Source organism: Salvia splendens, chromosome 16 (genome assembly GCF_004379255.2).
Source record: "Salvia splendens isolate huo1 chromosome 16, SspV2, whole genome shotgun sequence".
In the NCBI taxonomy this organism is placed as follows: Eukaryota; Viridiplantae; Streptophyta; class Magnoliopsida; order Lamiales; family Lamiaceae; genus Salvia; species Salvia splendens.
Window position 1 is genome coordinate 32,946,001 of NC_056047.1, and position 20,458 is coordinate 32,966,458.

Sequence of the window (20,458 nt, forward strand, 5' to 3'; positions counted from 1 at the left end):
CATACCAATTGAATTGCGCTTCGTCGACTCATTTCAAACCAGTTAGTGAGCCAGAAAACCGGCAATTTTGGACCAAAGCCACGTGCATGCTTTCTATGAAAGAAGAAACTTGTACTCGAAACAAAGCCGTGTATATATCCATGATGAAATCAAGCAATATTATTTCTACAAGTTGGAGCAACTCAAAGTACAATGGAGAAAAGACAAATTATGTTGAGATGCAACGGCATTTACAAGACAAATTACCAAGACCACAACACAGTCTCTCTCTCTCTCTCTCTCTCTCACAAAAGTGATGAAAGTTGAAACAAGATCCCTCATCTCTTGTGTTTTTCTCTATGATCAATAAAGGAATGTACTCTCTTTTTTCTCTCTCAATTATTTAAGTTAACACCACAGCAGGAGGATTACCTACTGCTGGGCATCTCTGCCGTCTGGGGCGCCTTGGCGTCTTCCCCCACCCCGTCAGGCTTCTATCCTCCAAACCAGCATCTATGCTGTTGATTCGCTCTATTAGTGGGGTTGGAGAGGCAGTAGGGACTGTCTCCGCCACAGCTCGTCTCCAGCCCCGCCCACCCCCATTTCTGGTGCCGTTTCTTCTGGCCAGCCCCGAAACCCAGCGATGCCCTGTGGCTCTCATCATACCCCCAAATGTCTGGATATCTTCAGTTACCTCATAACGCGACAGTGATGTCAGACCCGGAAGGATGTCCCTTTGGAAGTCCCTCCGCTGCCTCCCTCTCCTCGACTGACCCCTTCGTGGCCTTGTTACTGCATTAACCACAGCCTCTTCCTTCTTCTGGAGCTCTGGGACGAAGGGAGTTGGCATGTAATCCTCCTCCTTTGTCTCTGGTATTTGCAATGTCATTTCCTCAAAATAATCCATCTCCTCGGATAAGTCCTTTAGCAAGCCGTCTATATCTGTGGATGCACTTTCATCTGGACACAAGGACACGGTGTTGACAAACCACATAAACGATTCTGCCAAGGAAGCTTCCATACGATCAATGCTGTTACTCTCCTCTAGATGCATTTTCAGACAGGATGATGACATATCAACAATTGCTTCAGCTGCAGTTCTAAGAACTTCATCCTGTGACGAATTGGTTTTATTTTCCAGCTTTAATGATACTACTGCACTCGCAGCATCCTCGTGGGATTCTTTCTCGGGAAGAGCAGGAGATTCCAAATCTATGTCAAGCATCACCTTACCGGTCTTGTTCCCGTAAGAAGGTACTAAAGCCTCTTCACAGTCAGTTATACACGAATTCAAGTCAATGAAGTCCCTGACAACACCACATTTTGTTTGCTTTTCTTTCTCCACAACCTCTTCTTCTGGTTCATACTCTAGGTTTATATCGATTACTCTATTCTTCCTTTCCTTAATGACACCGTTTCCATCACGAGGGCAACTAAAACTTGCCGAGGAGGAAACATGGGGAAAGGGCTCATTTTTCAGATCACCTGCTTCAAAAATAGGGAAACCCAGAATTTTCTTAATATTCTGATTCCTGGCTGTCTTCGTCTCACTCAAATCTAACTTCACTATTGGGGTGAATGGCTCATTAAGATCTCTAACAATTTCAGTTTTGCAAGACAATTGACTGGAAGAATCATGGACGTAGTTTCTAAAATTTGCAGCATCATTAGCACGGGCCGGCTTATTTTTAAGCCAGGGCAATGAAGATATGTAGCCTTCAGGCTTACCTTTGTCATCTACCGTAGGAACATCTTGCAGGACTGTTACCTCATTAGACGAGCTCTTTGAAACCAACTCGTTCAAGTTAATATCTATCGCAGGTTTTGAATCTGCAAAGGAGGACCCTTTTGGGAAATGGCCATATCCATGATTAGTCCTGCGGTCAGATGCTATATTTTCGCCCCTACTGCAGTTAAGGTAATCAACGCACGACGAGGGCAAGTGAACTTTCATATCTTTTGTCCCTGAGGCAGATCCATGATAAAAACCATCCCGCGTCGACAGCTCACCACCCAAACCAGGGTTCAACCTGAAGTCGTCACCCACACGCCACTTTCCTCCAAAGTTTTCCCGGCACTGTGCTGAAGTCTGCAGCCCTCGATCCATTGCTGCGGCCTGGTTCAGACATGAATCCAGCGCGGTCATCTTCTGATTAAAGACTTTAGCTGGTTTTCCCCAGGATGAGACAGCGTGAGGCCACGTACCAGAAAAATAAGATGAACTAAAGAATGGGCCCGAGCCAGGTGTGTTAGAAGCCATATGGGGATCCATGAATCTATGATTGGACTGAGTGCGACTTTTATTAGAGGATTCTAGATGATGGTGGTTTCCCTCCCTCAAAGAATCTTCTCGACTATGTGAAGCCAGATACATTCCAGGAGGATAATCATATGGATTGAGCATGCATTGCACTGGATGATACTTATCTTGCTGAAGACCAGGAGTTACTGAATAGAAGTTACTTTTGCTGGACCCTGAAAGATTGAGAAATCAAGAGCTTTGCAAATTATGCGATAATAATAACAATACTAATGGACAGAAATAGCTTAAGTTTGGCAGATAAATAGATATCAAGAATACCATAACTTCACAAAGTGCTTACCTGCTTCATAAATATGGGAAAGAGGTCCCCTCTCATTAACTTTACTCTCAACAGATGAGTTAATCATAAAACCATCCCTGTAATGTGCTGTTTTGGCATTTGCACCCAAATAACCGACATTCGACATAGCATGCTGATTTACACCATTAGTATGTCGGTTGATAGAGCTATGGCCAAAGAAATTAGTCGACAAAGGAGCAGTTTCCTCTTCAACATCTATGGGTTCATTAAGATCAGCCAACCTAATAGGGTTCTCCAAACAAGAACCAGAAGCTGAGACATCTATCCTACAATCAGTTGTTGCACCAATATGCCCAACAGATTTCTGAGTTTCAGGCCCACTTTTTAGCCTTCCGTTAGGAGCCCAACTTGATACATGTGATCCTTTGCAATCCGGTGATTCTTTGCCTTCATCAGTGTCAATGTATTCATCCGCTGGTAGCTCAAGATCAAACGACTTCTTCCTCACCTTCAACGGTCTTGAATCTAACAGTTCAGAGTCTTTTACAGAAAAAGACCCATTCTGGAATGGAAAATGGCCAGTTTGTGCATTGGCATTCCATTTCGTACAACTCATAGGAGAATTAGCAATTTCAATCCCAGATACAGATGTTCTTTCATAAGTAGAATTCAACATAGGAAAGCCCGGCATGTGCCATTTCCAAGCTTCTTTTGATGGAACTTGAGGCCCTCTGAGATTTGACGATGATGAAGGCTCTATTGATGGTCGGATTCTATGCAGTTCTTTCCTTCTGTGTTCTTCCATTATAGCTCTTTGGTTCTGGTAAAGTCGGTGGAGTTCATAAACCTTGATCCAGTAGGTAAAAAAGCAAGAGATCAGGATGCTAATACATTTACTGAATTTTATACATGCTCACCAGATTTAACTTAGAAGTTAAAAATAAATCAAGGGAATAACAATGTTTTAAAACTAGGGTCACTGAAAATAAAATCAAAGCACCTGATTCTTAAAAACAGCCTCATGTTCAAGCATTTTCTGCTTCAATGCATCCTTGCCATACCCAGGATAACCATCCATTGCTCTCCTGGGCATGAAGCCATTGTAATATTGTCTGTTCAAGATAGCCTTATCTCCGTAACAAAGGGGCCAGCTACTACTGCTAGAATCCTCATTAAGATCTCTCATGAGGTAATATCCCGGAAAATAGCCTTTGCTATCTACTTTTGTTCCCATTCCTAAAGAAGATATATAAATAATTATTAGGCAAGTCGAAGCGACCTACAATGCTATATATTCTCTCTCCACATCCTCCCTTTTGTTTAGATTAGGCCGCACCAACACCAGGGTTCACCAATAATGGCAAGCAAATGTAGAATTCTAGATATGTACTTACTAACTCAAAAAGTCTGAATCCCTGCTGCGGTTTTCTAGGGCTACAAGCTGGGATAGGTACCAAAATAAAACTATATATCAATAATTGGCATAATACACAACGAAGTTGTCGTCAGCCCTTTCTCCCTACATAAAGAATCTTAGTACCTAAGCATCAACTGTTCCTCCCTTAGATCAATTGATAAACATTTATGTAAAGGATCTTAGTATCTGAGCATCAACTGTTCCTCACTTCAGGTGCTAATTCTTGGGGCAAGGATTTCAGAAAACTCAGACAAGAATGCTAGTGATAGAAAACAATCAAACTAGAACAACAAAGAATTGCCAACTTAATGAGACTTGCAAACTCAGTTTGCAGTCAAAACTCAAACTCAACTCGGAATATTTGATACGAGAGGTGCAATCTTTTCTAAACCTAAACTCACCAAATTTGGCCAAGGAGAAGAGAGATTACGGATGCAGATTCGAGCCATCATGATATAGGTTTTCTTAACATAACAAGCGCACTTAATGAAGCACACTACAATTGAGTTTGCAAAAAATCGTATTAACATCTACTTCAGCTACGACTAGACTCCCCCTAAATTCATACCAAAACAAAGAGAATCAATATTATTTGGAAAGCAAATCTTACATATGATCACACACGCATCAAAATGCTTGAATTCAATCACCTCAATTCCCAACCGATAAATTCGTAAAACTGAAAAGCAGAGAAATAGACAGGAAAGGGTGAAATTACCTCAGAGGAACATCTTGAAGCGGCTTGCTCTCAATAATCCGTCGTGGATTGAATCATCTAAGGGTCGGAATCATGTGAATTCTGAGTATTCCGCTAACTCAAATCGAAAGGGGAAAAAAAGGTAACTGATGAATCCGCGAATTTTTGATGATGATAAATGCTCGTAAAAATAAATTACGACACAGAGATTTACGTGGTTCGATTTACTGAGGTAAATCTACGTCCACGGGAAGAAAAGAGGGCAGAGTTGTATTGCTTGATCTGTTTTCTACAGCTTACAAATACAAGCTTGCTATATGATATTCTCTCTCTTAGAGTTGGTGTCTCCTCTGTCGGATCTAAGTTCCGTTTATATATAGAACTGAGATCGTGGCTTGCATCACCACCCTAAGTCGTGGAGGTCACGGAGGTCATGAGATCCTGCATGGCCACTAATTAGGCGGTGGCTTACATCATCAGTAATTATGTCGTGGATGTCGTGGAGGTCATGAGAGCCTGCATGGGTCCACCACTAGATAGACCGTGTCTCCCAGTCCGGTATTGCCGAGCAGCTTTTGCCGATGCTGAGACCGAACTGCTGAACTATTGCCGAGCAGCTTTTGCCGATCTGAGAGTAGAGCTTGATGCCGACCTGAGGGCAGAGCTTGATTGGTTGGTTTTTACTGAGCTGTAGGCTGAGGCCGAACTCCTTGGTCATGCCGAACTGATACTCTTTCTTGGGCTTTGTGCTGGCTTGTTTAGTACGTACTCCATCACTACCCCCCCCCGAAAAGCGAAGTGAATCACTTCGGCATCCTGGATAATGGTACGGGGTAAGTTGATGTTTGTCCTCGGTCTTATGAAGTGAACTCTTCTTTGACCAGACTTGGTCCTTGGTCTTGATGAAATAAACATCTTTGACCGGACTCGTCCTTGGTCTGATGAAATAAACATCTTTGACCGGACTAAGCTTGTGTCCTAATTTGGCGAGTTTTATCGCTCGGATCGGACTTTCCGTTGTCCTAATTTGGGGATCGGACTTTCCCTTGTCCTAATTCGGCGAGTTTTATCGCGTGGATCGGACTTTCCCTTGTCCTAATTCAGGCAAGTTTTATCGCGAGAATCGGACTTTCGTTGCAGTTCGTTTCAGACGAAGTGCTTGATTTTTAAGCCGAATTGTGGTCTTGTATCCTCTTTAGAAGCTTGGACTTCACAATCGTTGGCTTATTGCAGCTCGTTTCAGACGAACTGCTTGTTTAAGCTGAATTGTGGTCTTGTATCCTCTTTAGAAGCTTTGACGCACAATCGTTGGCTTGTTGCAGCTCGTTTCGGACGAACTGCTTGTTTAAGCTGAATTGTGGTCTTGTATCTTCTGTAGAAGCTTTGACTCACAATCGTTTAGCTTGTATATGTTCTAAGAAGGGGATCAGCCTTCGAAGAACAAGATACCTCAGTTACATTTGTAAGAGACGACACTCACATAGACAGACACAACGCACGTAAGACAAACAAAAACGCACATAGGCAAAGAGAGCAAAATAAAAAACAAGGAAAGCACATAAGACTGACTGACCGACCGGACTGTCTCTTACAAATGGAACTTCTTGAGGTTGGAAATGTGCCATGTTCGGGGTACCTGTTCTCCTGACATGTGAGCCAATCTGTAAGACCCTTTGCCGAGGACTTCCGACACCCGATACGGACCTTCCCATGTGGGTTCGAGCTTGCCCAGCTTTTCTGCTCGGCTTACTTCGTTGTTTCTCAAGACGAGATCTCCCACTTGAAATTGCAGCTTCTTCACCCGTTGGTTGTAATACCGGGCTACTTGCTCCTTGTACTTGGCTGCTTTTATGCACGCCAATTCTCTTCTTTCTTCGGCCAGATCTAACTCGGCTCGCAGTCCGTCATCATTCATTTCTGAGGAGAAATGTAGAGTTCGTGGACTGGGTACGCCGATCTCAACCGGAATCACGGCTTCAGTGCCGTACACCAGACTGTACGGAGTTTCACCGCTGGAGGTTGTGGGTGTAGTTCGGTAGGACCATAGGACTTGAGGGAGATTTTCTACCCATTGTCCTTTGGCTTGTTCTAACCGAGCTTTTAACCCTTTCACCAGGATACGATTTGTTACCTCCGTTTGTCCGTTTGCTTGTGGATGAGAGACCGAAGTGAACCGCTGTTGAATATTCAGCTCTTGGCACCAATTCTTGAACGTCTTGTCGGTGAACTGAGTCCCGTTATCCGAGATGAGGATGTGGGGTATGCCAAATCGGCACACTATGTTCTTCCAGACGAAATCCAATGCCTTCGAGCTCGTTATCGTAGCTAATGGTTCAGCTTCCACCCACTTCGTAAAGTAGTCCACGGCAACGATTAGGAATTTCATTTGCCGAGGAGCTTGAGGAAGTGGTCCCACTATGTCTATGCCCCATTGCATGAAAGGCCAAGGGCTCTGCATAGTGGATAGATCGGTCTGCGGCATCTTTGGGATATTTGCATGGATTTGGCACTTCGGGCAGGTCTTGACGAGCTGCACTGCTTCTTGTACCAAGGTTGGCCAATAATATCCCCATCTCAGAACTTTTTTAGCTAAAGTTCTGGCTCCGATGTGGCTACCGCACGATCCTTCATGAACTTCTCTGAGGATGTAGTCCGTCTCTCCTGGTCCTACGCACCGCAATAATGGCTGGAGGTAAGACTTTCTAAAGAGGACTCCATCATGAAGTTCGTACCGAAGTGCTCGGCACGTGATCTTCCGAGCTTCTCTCCTATCCTCGGGCAATTGTCCTTGATCCAGATACTGCAAGATCGGCGTCATCCAGTTCGGCGAGCTGGATACCGAATGTACCTCGGCTTCATCAATGCTTCGATGCATTAATTCTTCCGCCTTTGAGCTCGGATCTGAGGCCAACTTGCTTAAGGTATCTGCTCGGCTATTTTCCGCTCTAGGAACGCGGATTATCCGAAAATAGGAGAAACTTCGGCTGATGCTTTGCGCTTTGTCCAAATACTTCTTCATTCTCTCGTCACGAGCTTCACTTGTACCCAACATGTGATTTACTATGACTTGTGAATCACAATGGACTTTGAGAGATTTGGCGAGCAGACTTTGCGCTAACTGGAGTCCGGCAAGAAGGGCTTCGTACTCGGCTTCATTATTAGTAGTGGGGAATAGGAAACGAAGTGAGTAGGTTACCTCGTGTCCGTCGGGAGCGACAAGTAAAATACCAGCTCCACTTCCCATCTTGTTTGAAGCTCCATCTACGAATCCGCTCCAGCAGTCCGGCGGCTCTACTTCGGATTCCAAGGGCTGTGCTAGTTCGGCATTGGCAGACTTTTTCTGTTCGGCAATGACAGGGATTGCTTGATCGAACTTGGCCTCTGTAAGAAAATCTGCTAAGGCTTGTCCCTTGATGGCTTTCCGAGGTAGGTACTCGATTGAGTGTTCTCCCAGCTCTATGGCCCATTTGGCGATTCTGCCTGATGCTTCTGGCTTGGTCAAAACTTGCCGAAGAGGCAGATCGGTTAAGACGCATACCTTGTGAGCATAGAAATATGGCCGCAGTCTCCTTGCTGCATTTACTAATGCCAGAGCAATTTTTTCCAGAGGTTGATACCTTGTTTCTGGACCTCTTAATGCTCGGCTTGTAAAGTAGATGGGAAACTGCTTTAGGCCTTCTTCTCGTACAAGCACCGCGCTGATGGTTTGATCTGATGCCGCTAAGTATAAGAATATTACTTCGGCTCCGGTTGGAGCAGAGAGAATAGGAAGCTCGGCTAGATAACTTTTGAGCTCGTCAAAGGCCTTTTTCTGCTCGGCTCCCCACTCGAACTTTGGTGCCTTTTTCAACACCTTGAAGAACGGCAGTTGCTTTTCGGCTGCTTGGGAAAGGAATCGATTCAGTGCGGCTAGACATCCAGTTAGCCTTTGCACGTCATGTATGGACTTCGGCATTGTCATGTTCTGAACGACTTGAACTTTGGAGGGGTTTGCCTTGAGTCCGTCCTTTGAAACCCAACAACCCAGAAACTTTCCCGAATCTACCAAAAAGGTACACTTTTGGGGATTAAGTTTGAGGTTGGCTTTCTTGAGCACGTTGAGAGTGGACTTGAGGTTGTCTTCGTACTCCGAAGTGCTTTTGCTTTTGACAACTATGTCGTCGACATACACTTCAACCTGCTTTCCGATTAGGTGCCGAAAAAGCTTGTCTACCATCCTTTGATAAGTGGCTCCGGCATTCTTTAAACCGAATGGCATCTTTTTATAAGCGAAAATGCCGACATCGGTAATGAAAGCTGTTTTCGGAGCGTCACTCTCATCCATCAACACTTGGTGATATCCTTTGTATAAATCAAGAAAACAGAAAATTTCGAAGCCGATCAAAGCTTCTACTTTTTTATCTATATTCGGAAGGGGATAGCAATCTTTAGGACAGTGCTTGTTTAGATCGGTAAAATCTATGCACATCCGCCATCCTCCTCCTTTTTTCTTGATCATTACAGGATTGGCCACCCAGGAAGGATATTTTACCTCGAATAGTACATCCGCTTTTAGTAATTGGCGGACTTCGTCATGGATGACTTGGCTTCTTTCTGCCGCAAAGAGTCTTTGCTTCTGTTTTATCGGCCGGACCGAAGGATCAATATTCAACCGATGAGTGATTACCTCGGGGGGCACTCCGGTCATGTCCAACGGAGACCATGCAAAGACGTCTTTATACTCCTTGAGGAGCTGGATGGTTTTTTCCCGGAGTAGAGGCGTTCCTGCGAAGCCGATCTTGACCACTCTGGATGGATCATCTTCGTATAACTGAACGGTCATTGAGTTCGGCTCTGAAGTGACTTCGGTCATCTCGCTTGCCTCTGACTCTGGTTGCTGTGATTGCTATGCTTGATGGTGCCGAACTGGTTGCTCGGCACTTTTAAGCGCAATCTGCAGACATTCTTTTGCTCTCTTTTGATCACCTCGGATGACCGCTATCCCACCTTTAGTGGGGATCTTGATGGTGAGGTGATAAGTAGAGCAAACGGCCCGAACTGTGTTGAGCCAGTCTCTCCCCAGGATGATGTTGTACGGGGACCGAGCTTTTACCACAAAGAACTCGATCATCGTATTGGAGCTTGTAGGCGCTTTTCCCACCGTGATCGGAAGGCTGATAATACCTTCAGGGCGGGTGTCTTCCTGGGCGAAACTTTTCAGAGGAAGTGGAGCCGGACTGAGCCGAGCTGGATCCACTTCCATTTTATCAAAACATTCTTTAAAAAGAACGCTGACTGACGCTCCTGTATCCACAAATACTCTGTGGATCAGTTTGTTTGCCACTCCGGCTTGAATGACAATAGCGTCTTGGTGAGGAGAGATGGCTGGGACGGGATCGGCATCTGAAAATGTAATCGCTTCGTCTTTCTTCAGCCTTTTATGTGTCGGCTCCTCTTGATTGGAACCTCTGCGTTCTGCTTTTAGGGACGACTTAGTTTTCCCGGCAGGGAGAGCATCAATAGTCTGGATTACTCCATCATATTGCGGCTCGTCGTCGTCTTCGGGATCTTCATGCCTTTTCGGATCCTGAGGATTGCAGTTCGCACCTCTCTGCTTTTTGTTCTTTTTCGGCTGCTTGCTTTGGTATTTTTTTAACGTTCCTGTTTTCACAAGAACATCAATACCTGCAGCCAAATTTCGGCACTCCTCAGTATCATGACCGTGGGCTTGATGGAAGGAGCAATATTGATCCTGAGGTCGCCGCGCGGCTGATTTCGTCATCCGCTTTGGTTTTTCGAACATATCGGAATGTAGTTCGAAAATTTCCGTTCTTGACTTGTTTAATGGTACGCACTGAGCGGGCGGCTTCCCAGGATTGAGCCGTGGCCCCAATCTGCCTTGCACCGGTGCCCTTTGAATTCTTTCAAAAGGAGTTCGGCGAGGAAGCACCTGGCCGCTTTGATCGGGCTTCTTTTTCTCTTCTTGGGATGAGCTGTCTAAAGACCGTTTTCGACGGTCTGCCTCATCCGCACGGGAAAACTGGTCCGCAATGTCCCACATTTCTTGAGCTGTTTGCGGGCCGCACTCCACGAGCTTTCTGTAGAGAGCTCCGGGCAGGATTCCATTTTGGAATGCCGAAATGACAAGTAGATCGTTAAGATCATTCACTTGTAGGCATTCCTTGTGGAATCTCGTCAGGAAGTCGCTGATCTTTTCGTCGCGACCTTGACGTATAGAAAGCAGCTGAGCCGAAGTAATTCGGGCTTCCGCTTTCTGAAAGAACCTCCTGTGGAAAGCATCCATTAGATCTCGGTAGGATCTAATGCTGCCTTGAGGAAGGCTGTCGAACCACCTTCTGGCGTTCCCGATGAGCAGCTCGGGGAACAGCTTGCACATGTGGACCTCATTGAGACCCTGGTTCGCCATATTATACTGATAGCGTCCCAAGAAGTCATGAGGATCCACGAGTCCGTCATAGGTTATCGACGGAGTTCGGTAGTTCCGCGGCAAAGGAGTTCGGATGATATCGTCCGAGAACGGAGTCTTTAACGCTCCGTACATGGCGAACCCGACATCTCTTCGGTACGGAGGAGAAGGGGTTCTCCTGTGATTCCGGTGCCGAGGAGAAACAGGAACATGTCGGGGTTGAGGATTCTCTCTCCTGGAAGACACGTCACTACTGCGGTAGTGACTTTCATGCTTAGACGAGGAGGGAGAATCCGTCGTTGTCTTCTCCGGCTGTTGGCTCTTCTGCAGGAAGGTTAAGAACTCCTCCTGCTTCTCAGCCAAGAACAGCTTGACAGCCTCATTCAAATCAGGCTGCTGGGAAGACTCGGTGTGTGGACCTTTTGAGCGGCTTGTTCCTTCATCGTGAGAACTGGATACAGACTTCTCACGAGGCTGCTTTCCAGGCCTATGGGCTGCTGGGTTAGTTTCCTCATGGTCATCACGGATGGAGGCACGGGAGTTGTGCGGTCTGGCATGCATTTTTTTTTTTTTTTTTTTTTTTTTTTTTTTTTTGTAGTGGAAAAAGGGTCAAAAATTCGCTTTATCACAGATTTGGTTCTCTGTTTCCCACAGACGGCGCCAGTGATGAATCCGCGAATTTTTGATGATGATAAATGCTCGTAAAAATAAATTACGACACAGAGATTTACGTGGTTCGATTTACTGAGGTAAATCTACGTCCACGGGAAGAAAAGAGGGCAGAGTTGTATTGCTTGATCTGTTTTCTACAGCTTACAAATACAAGCTTGCTATATGATATTCTCTCTCTTAGAGTTGGTGTCTCCTCTGTCGGATCTAAGTTCCGTTTATATATAGAACTGAGATCGTGGCTTGCATCACCACCCTAAGTCGTGGAGGTCACGGAGGTCATGAGATCCTGCATGGCCACTAATTAGGCGGTGGCTTACATCATCAGTAATTATGTCGTGGATGTCGTGGAGGTCATGAGAGCCTGCATGGGTCCACCACTAGATAGACCGTGTCTCCCAGTCCGGTATTGCCGAGCAGCTTTTGCCGATGCTGAGACCGAACTGCTGAACTATTGCCGAGCAGCTTTTGCCGATCTGAGAGTAGAGCTTGATGCCGACCTGAGGGCAGAGCTTGATTGGTTGGTTTTTACTGAGCTGTAGGCTGAGGCCGAACTCCTTGGTCATGCCGAACTGATACTCTTTCTTGGGCTTTGTGCTGGCTTGTTTAGTACGTACTCCATCAGTAACACTAATAATCGTCAAATGAAACAAGACAAGAATTAATCGAGTAACTCCAATGAAGAAGCTCAGATCCTCATCAAACTCAACTAAGGATTGGAGATTTCGATCTACTGGGCCACGCTCTCTCTCTCTCTACGAAGGGAAAAAGCACTAGTTTTAGAGAGAGAAAAAAAGGAAAAACATAAAATCCGCGATTATATGTATTCACTGATCAAACGACTGCGAAATTTGTCTACATCATCTCTCTCTTCTCTCTACCATGATTTGGTAATTTTCTGGGAAATGAAAAGAATGAGCATTTCTAGATTCTCTCCACCGATATTAATGAAATTTAACGTCATTATATAAAAACAGCCCACCTATATTAATATGACTAAAGTCCAAAATGGTCCTTAACATAGTGCGTTTTTTTTATTTTGGTCCAAAACATTATTTTTTGAATTATTCGGTCCCTCACATTTGAAATCGGATCACATTTGGTTCATTTTGGACGGTTCCGTCAAATTTTTGACGGTTTTAATTACCGGGTCACAAATCCGTTGCTAATCCATCACTAATTGGGAGAAACTGATCCGTCACAAATCCGTCACTAATCCGTCACAAAATCCGTCACTAATTTGTCCCCAAGGTGAAATTCCCCCTTTATTTTTCTATTTATATTATTGACCACTTAGATTCTATTTTTTAAATTATAAATACATTATTTCCCGATCAAAACTTAGGATTGAAAACAAATATGCGTTTCAAAATCGAAGCCCCAACCAATTAGGAAAAAGACTTAAAAATGAAAAAAAAAAAAACTCACTCAATTCACAAATACGATCAGCCTTGATCCGCCATGATGTAAACCCACCGCCGCGTCAGCCTGAATCACAACCTTGTTATCGGAAATATTCCGCAGAAAATGACTCGGATACGACGTTGCATCGGTCACGATGTGTACTGCACCTACTTGATCAAATTGGGGAAAAGCAGCGCCGCCGACGGCCCCCCGCCGTCCACGCTCGCTCTCGCCACCGTCGTCTTCACTGCCATTCCTTTGACGGTGTTCCGCTCGATCGCGACCTGATCCAATTGATCGAATTTCCCCTCCATCTGCACGATCTCGATCCCCTTATCGCTGTCGTGTTGTCGACGACGGTGACGCCGCTCATCACTCCTTTCACCGATTTGAGCAGAATAAACGCATCGCCGAGGAAGAACGTGTTCGCGACGGTGAGCTGCACCGGATCCTCGGCGACGATTCCGGTGTAATCCAAATACGAATAGACGATCCGCGTCTGCGCGAGGCCGGGGAGCTGGACGTAGATCCCGACACCGTCGAATCCGGTGGCCTTGTTGTAGCAGTGGACGCCGGAGATCAAATTCGCCTGGCAGGAGAGGAGGATTCCAGTCTGCGCGGAGAAGATGACGACGTCGGAGACGACGTTGTCGTTTCCGGCGAGGGAGATGGCGGTGCCGGAGAAGGAGTCCTTGCCGGGATCGGTGTCGGTGGTGATGTGCTGTCCGAGGTAGGAGGTGCGGATGATGGTCTCGTGGCCGCCTTCGGCGAGGATTAGAGACGGATTTGTGACGAATCAATTTCTCCCAATTAGTGACAGATTAGCGACGGATTTGTGACCCGGTAATTAAAACCGTCAAAAATTTGACGGAACCGTCCAAAATGGACCAAATGTGATCCGATTTCAATGTGAGGGACCAAATAATTCAAAAGATAATGTTTTGGACCAAAATAAAAAAATGCAATATGTTAAGGACCATTTTAGGACTTTAGTCTATTAATATAGATCATACACTTTACAAGTGTACACACGATTTTGCTAATCTCAATTTATTACTATGGTATTTATGAGGATTCCTTTGCTTTAACAATACCACATAAATATTTGACAGAAATATGTCTTGTATGAATTATATCAATACTAAGGTGAATGTTCAGTTATTCATTTGAAAATAAAGATGACATAAATACCATTACAGAGATCTCAATTAGGATAATCCGTTTTGATTCGAGTTAACTCATTAGGGTTGTTGGGCTACTCGATTAAAGGTTGTTTGCAATATAAATTTTGGTTATAAACTGTCAATCATAATTATAGTTTTTCTTGTTACGAGATAATCCATCGGACTCAAAATATTTTTACTTTTTCTAACAAAAATATTTGTATTGAAGTCGAGTTAAGTTGAGTTTACTACTAAGTATTTAAGTCACAATAATTAGGAATCTCGAGCTTTACATGAAAGAAAACATGGTTACTTTATCACAAATATTGTAGAATAGAAATCTTTTAAGTTTAAAAAGACAGATTCGAACTAATTGAAATGAGTAAAAAGTAGTCGAAATTAGGAAACATGTATATCATATATTTAAAAAAATAAGTGTAACACCCGACTTTTTGCTACTTTTTAGTTGTTCATAAAATGACATAAATTATTATGCTGATTTTTTTTGGATAAATATTTGATTCTTTTTTACGACTAAAATTTTATGCAAAAGGATTTTTTTTTCGTATTTGGGCTTTCCAAATCAAATTACAATCTTTTGAGCTCAATCTGCTAGACAAGCTTTTCTTTACTAAATTAATACTCCATCTGTCCCCAAAAATATGAACTTTGGATTCAACACTTGTTTTAATAAATAAGGGGAAAAGTAAGAGAGAGAGAAATGGTAATGAAAATAATGTTAGTGGATAGTGGGGTCCACATTATTATAATAGTATAAATGTTAATGATAATGATATAAGTTGTAAATAAAATGATGTGTAAGGGTATTATGTTGTTTAAATTTTTTAAAATTAGAAAGTTCATACTCTTTAGGGACGGATGAAAAATGAAATATTCTATACTCTTTGGAGACGGAGAGGGACGGAGGGAGTAGTAACTTTTTGATTGAGCCCAACATTTGGGAAACCCAAATCAGCAAACTATTTCCTTTGATCCCAATTCTTCAAAGAATCTTTGGGCCTACCCAAATGAAAATTAGAAAGTCCAAAATATTAGTTTAATTACATCTGTTGCAAATTTCTTCCTTGAACCCAATAAAAGTAAAAGTTTGTCCATCAAAATTTAGTTGGGCTACTATATTAATTCTTTTTCAACCCAAGATAGCAGCGCCCCTTCATCACCTTTCTATACAATCAAAAGTCACCAATTAACTACGAAGGCATCTTCGCTGGACCACGGTGACTGCCGCGGCAGGATGGGTGGAATGGTTGTCGAGCGAAGAGAGAATACAAAGGAGGCGTAGTCGCCGGTGATGATGGTGGGAGAGAGGACCGATTGTCCCATTGTTTAGTTGGACTCTTCACTAGTTTTTGGGTTATTTTTAATTAATACCTATGGCCAATGAGATGGGCTGTGTTGGAAGGAAGATTTCCACAAATCAAGAATTGAACTCCTGCTATTGTAATTAGTAAATGATATAATTACCTTGTATAGAATATTAGGTTAGAATGATTAGAACTTATCTGATCTTCTAGCCTATAAAAAGGCATGTAATTCTTCTCCATTTGAATAACCTAATACGATGAATTCTCTCCCAGAAACCCTATGTTTCCTTTAAACATGGCTTCAGAGCAGGTCAAAAATTAGGCTCAGAAACATCATCATCGCCTTACCAATCCCAGCCAGAAAAACCAAAATCCAAATCCAACATGGACGACGATAACAAACCAACCAGAGTCATCATATAACAAGATACGAACAAGCAAGAATGTAACAGTTGTGGCAGCAATTACCCGTTGTGGTCACAACTGATGAAGGTCGCGATCGGGAGTAAGGGAGGCTACTCCCACATCACCGGGTAACCAGTACCACCACTTTCGGGAAGCAAGGAGTATGAAGAATGGGAGGAAACAAATCTGATTGTCTTCTCTTGGATAGTGGACAACATGGAGACGGATATTATCGCCGACTTCGCTAACCATCAAACATCGAAAGCCCTCTGGGAGAATCTTGCCATCACGTATGAAAGCGAGGGAGATCTCTACCTCCTCTATGAACAAGAGGAAAAAGCAGGAGGACTCAAACAAGGAAATCTGGACCTTGAGACTTATTATCGGCAAATCCATGCATTGTGGATCAGTGTTGATCGGTGCCAAAAACAACCGATCGATTGTTGTGATAAAGGAGTAACCCAATATCAGATTCACTCCAACACCAAGAGGCTGCTCAAATTCTTGTCTGGATTGAATGGAGAATATGAAAGCATCAAGCGAGACATCCTCAAGGAGATGTCGATTCTCTCTGTGGAGACCGCCTACAGTATGGTGAAGAAGGAGTCGACTCGAAGGAAGATCATGCCACCAACCTCCTCGAACCCTACCGCCGACGGCCACGGCAGCGCCGACTCGTCATCGGGAGAATTTGGACACAAATTTGCAGTACAGGGACAACGACAACCTCAAAGAGGCGGAACCCCACGAACGACGGCCACTCACCGCCCGGGAAACAAACCAGCATACAAGTCGAAATTGTGGTGTTCTCACTGTGGAATGCAAAAACACACATGTGAAACGTGTTTCCAGCTTCAAGGATATCCGGAATGGTGGGAAGAAAGACAAGCCGCAAAAAGTGGCAATCGAAATCTCCGCCGGAAATGAGGCGGCAAATAACCGATCGGCTGGAGAGAGAAATCGGGAGATGACGAATGGAAGAGGACAGCAGGAAGGTGCACCAACGGAGGCTTCCAGCGGAGGCGGGAGCTGCGGCGGCAGCGGAGCAGGGCACTTCGCCGAGAGGATGAAGGGGGCAAGAGAGAATGGAAGCGGCGTACATTGAGGTAAAGGGTTGGGGATTTACAACCCTTTTTTTAAGAGGATCGTTAATGGTTCCCCATCTACCCCCATGATGAGTTCGAGAAATGGCAAGTAAACTAGCCCCCCCTCCCAAGATGGGTACAGGCCCGTAAACTGCCAAGCCAGCAAGGAAACTAGCCACCCCCGGATGGGTACAGGCCCGTAAACTGCCAAGCCAACAAGGAAACTAGCCACCCACAGATGGGTACAGGCCCATAACCTTGTTAGGCCCACATAGGAAATTAATCCCAGAATGCGCCTCCTAGTGGTCGAACTCGTGACCTCCAGGATAGATGCGGTATTCAGTGCCCTTTGCCACTAGGCAAAGGGGCTTGGATTTGGGGATTTACAACCCTAACCCTATTCTTTCTGCCATATATCAAATTGACCCCCCTAAAAATTTTAAATTATACAATGCACCCCACTGTTTGCTAAAAGGCCCCTCGAACTATCATAATTTATATAGTGTGCCCATTTTGTTGACTATCGCGAAAAACCCCCAGATACTCCTAAAATCGAGCAGAATACTCCTCTAACCCTTAAAAATCGTTTCGAGCCTTTAAGAAATGTTTCCGTTGCATATACTGTAAAAAGGGATTCTGAAAATGACAAGAAGGGATGGATTTTTTTTACAGTGGAGCTACAGATACTATGACACCAAATAAGGATGATTTTGTTAGTTTTAGTGATATTACATTCAGACTGCGAGTGGGGAACTTATTACTGTGGTCGAGGCTGGTACCATTGAAATATCCCCAACATTGAGATTGTCTAATTGTCTTTATGTTCCCACGCTATCCCAAAGATTGATGTCTATAAGTCATGTGACAAAAGAATTGAATTGTACTTTGTTGATGCATCCCAACTTCTGTATTTTGTAGGATATTCGGACGAGCAGGATACTTGGGCGTGGCACTGAGAACCAAGGACTCTACTACGTGGACGAGATAGCCCAACAAGGCAGTGCGATGCTGGGTCAGGAGTCCACGAAACGGGAAATTTGGCTCTGGCACCAACAACTAGGACACCCATCCCCTGGTTATTTCAGTTTATTATTTCCTAAACTTTCTATCCCGAATGATTTTTCTTGTGAGACTTGTGTTTTGGCCAAGAGCCACAGACAATCGTTTTAATCTACAAATACTCGTATGATATCTATTTTTTCCCTTGTTCATGCTGATGTGTGGGGTCCCGCACCTGTTGTGGGTGGGAATGATTTTAGATATTTTGTGATATTTTTAGACGATTGCTCTAGGATGACATAGATATATTTTTTGAAACATAAGTCGGAGGAAGTTGATAAATTTATCCTTTTCTTCACCCTTGTCCAAACCCAATTTCAAACCACCATAAAAACCTTATGATCTGATAATGGCAGAGAATTTGTAAACCAAAAAATGATAGACTTCTTTACCGAAAAAGGCCTCCTTCACCAAACCACGCCCATACACACCTGAACAAAATGGGGTGGCCGAAAGAAAAAATAGGACCATCCTCGAAATGAGCCCTGATAATTGAATCCAAAGTACCCAAGTCATTCTGGCCAGAAGCTATTGCTACCTCCGTTTAGGGGTGAGCAAAAAAACCGGAAACTGAATATCCGAACCGAACCAAACCAAAATTTTGAAATTCGGTTCGGTTATTTCGGTTTTTCGGTTCGGTTCGGTTTTGAAAATAAAAAAATTTTAGTTTTTCGGTTCGGTTCGGTTCGGGCGAAGAAAAAAACCGAAAAACCAAAAAACCGAATTTATTTAATTATTTATATTATATATATTAATATTACTATTATTTAATTTAACTAAAAGACTAAAAGTAATTGCCCTAATTGAGTAATTGCTTAAATCCTAATTGAGTAATCCACCGCCTCCATCGTCCAACTCTCCTCTCCCTCTAACCCTAAATCCCTCCACCAATCCACCACCAACTCCATCGTCCTCCGTCGCCGGTCGCCCCGTCGCCGGTCGCCCCTCGCCAGCTGCTGTCGGCCCTCGCCCCGTCGCCTGTCGCCCCTCGCCCCACTGCCGACTCGCCACCGCTTAAGATATTACCTCTTATTCCTCAAATCCATGAATCGAATAGATTCGTGGGTATGGACCCTAAAATCATTCTAGCTATTGCAATTAAATGTCTGTGCATTAATTATTTTGTTCAAATTCGACTGCAAAGTGTTTGAGGAGAAAGAGTTAGGTTATAACAATGCACCTATCGGAGCAGATCAAATTTGTAGGAGTAGATTTCTGAATAACACTTTGAAACTGCAATTAGTTTATTTATCCCTCTATATATCCATTTTGACTAAATTTATGTGGATCTGGGAATATCACGGTTTCTTGTAAATCAATATTAATTGGTTCTATTGCTATTGAAATTGGAAGCGAGCAAAATATATTTTGGCATTGCATATGAGGTATAAAGTATGGTGTTGTGTAGGTAAATGTTTACTTTATAGGTCTATCAATCTGTAATTAGTTTGTGTGATCTCTGTGTATCCATTTTTACCAAATTTATATGCAAATAGAAACAAATAGTAGTAATAATTTTATTCTTATACAGTGGAGTATGATTTTTTTTGTCTAAAGGTATTATTCAGTTACATGATTTTACCCAATCTTGTTTAATTCGTGTAAGCCGTAAGCGTTTGAAGAAGTAACACAACATCTATCAATGAATTTTTTTCTAGATTGGCAGATTCTCTCAATTAAATTTTTTTCCAGATTCTGTCAATTGATTTCAGATTAAATGTAGTTATTAAATGGCAGTCGTTGTTGCTGTGTAGAAGAAGAAAGTGTTATTCTGTTATGCTAATTTTGACATGTTTCTTTAATTCTTTCGTACTTGTAGATTTCAGATTTAGTAAGTAAAAGGCAGACAGTTTTTCTCCACTCTACAACATAGATTATTCAGCATCAAGTTGTAATGTAAGTTATTCATTAATTTTGATGTAATTTATGTATTGTTAAGTTGCAAATTGATTGCTAAGTATCTCTGAAAATTTCTTATTACAGATGTTGTGTGATGAAAGTGAAGCGGTTGGAGATACCATAAAAAATAATGCAACTGAAGATACTCCATCTGAGGATCCTCAAGACAAAGGAGACGCAAAAAAGAGGAAAACTATGGAGAAAAGATCAGAGGTTTGGGACCATTTTACTCCGTTCTTAGATAACAATAAGAAACAGAGAGCTAAGTGTGTGCATTGTGCGAAAACATTGGGTGGAGAATCTAAGAATGACACTTCTACACTTAAAGCACATTTGAGTAAATGCAATAAAATTTCAACTACAGGTCCTAGGAAATCACGGTTGGT

General features: G+C 43.3%; 1 protein-coding gene and 1 pseudogene across 2 annotated transcripts; both read right to left on the reverse strand.

The window, feature by feature from the left end:
• Positions 1 to 135: 135 nt before the first annotated feature.
• LOC121770036 lies at positions 136 to 4,795 on the reverse strand. 2 transcript variants are annotated; one of them, XM_042166831.1, is made up of 4 exons: positions 4,679 to 4,795; positions 3,544 to 3,779; positions 2,583 to 3,390; positions 136 to 2,454 (listed from the first exon to the last, which is right to left on the reverse strand). In XM_042166831.1, exons 2-4 carry the CDS (start codon positions 3,775 to 3,777, stop codon positions 383 to 385), a joined length of 3,114 nt encoding a protein of 1,037 aa, XP_042022765.1. In that variant the 5' UTR covers positions 3,778 to 3,779; positions 4,679 to 4,795; the 3' UTR covers positions 136 to 382. The 2 variants fall into 2 exon arrangements, with proteins under 2 accessions (XP_042022765.1, XP_042022766.1); XM_042166832.1 differs by lacking the exon at positions 3,544 to 3,779.
• An 8,365-nt stretch (positions 4,796 to 13,160) lies between these two features.
• LOC121770518 lies at positions 13,161 to 13,932 on the reverse strand (annotated as a pseudogene).
• Positions 13,933 to 20,458: the final 6,526 nt, after the last annotated feature.

Bases quoted from the DNA above. Each gene is read 5' to 3' on its own strand.
- LOC121770036 (XM_042166831.1), bottom strand. From the start codon at position 3,777: ATGGGAACAAAAGTAGATAGCAAAGGCTATTTTCCGGGATATTACCTC. The intron at 3,391-3,543 runs GTGCTTTGATTT...TACTGGATCAAG, and splicing joins AGGCTGTTTTTAAGAATCAG to GTTTATGAACTCCACCGACT. The intron at 2,455-2,582 runs GTAAGCACTTTG...TCAATCTTTCAG, and splicing joins TTCCCATATTTATGAAGCAG to GGTCCAGCAAAAGTAACTTC.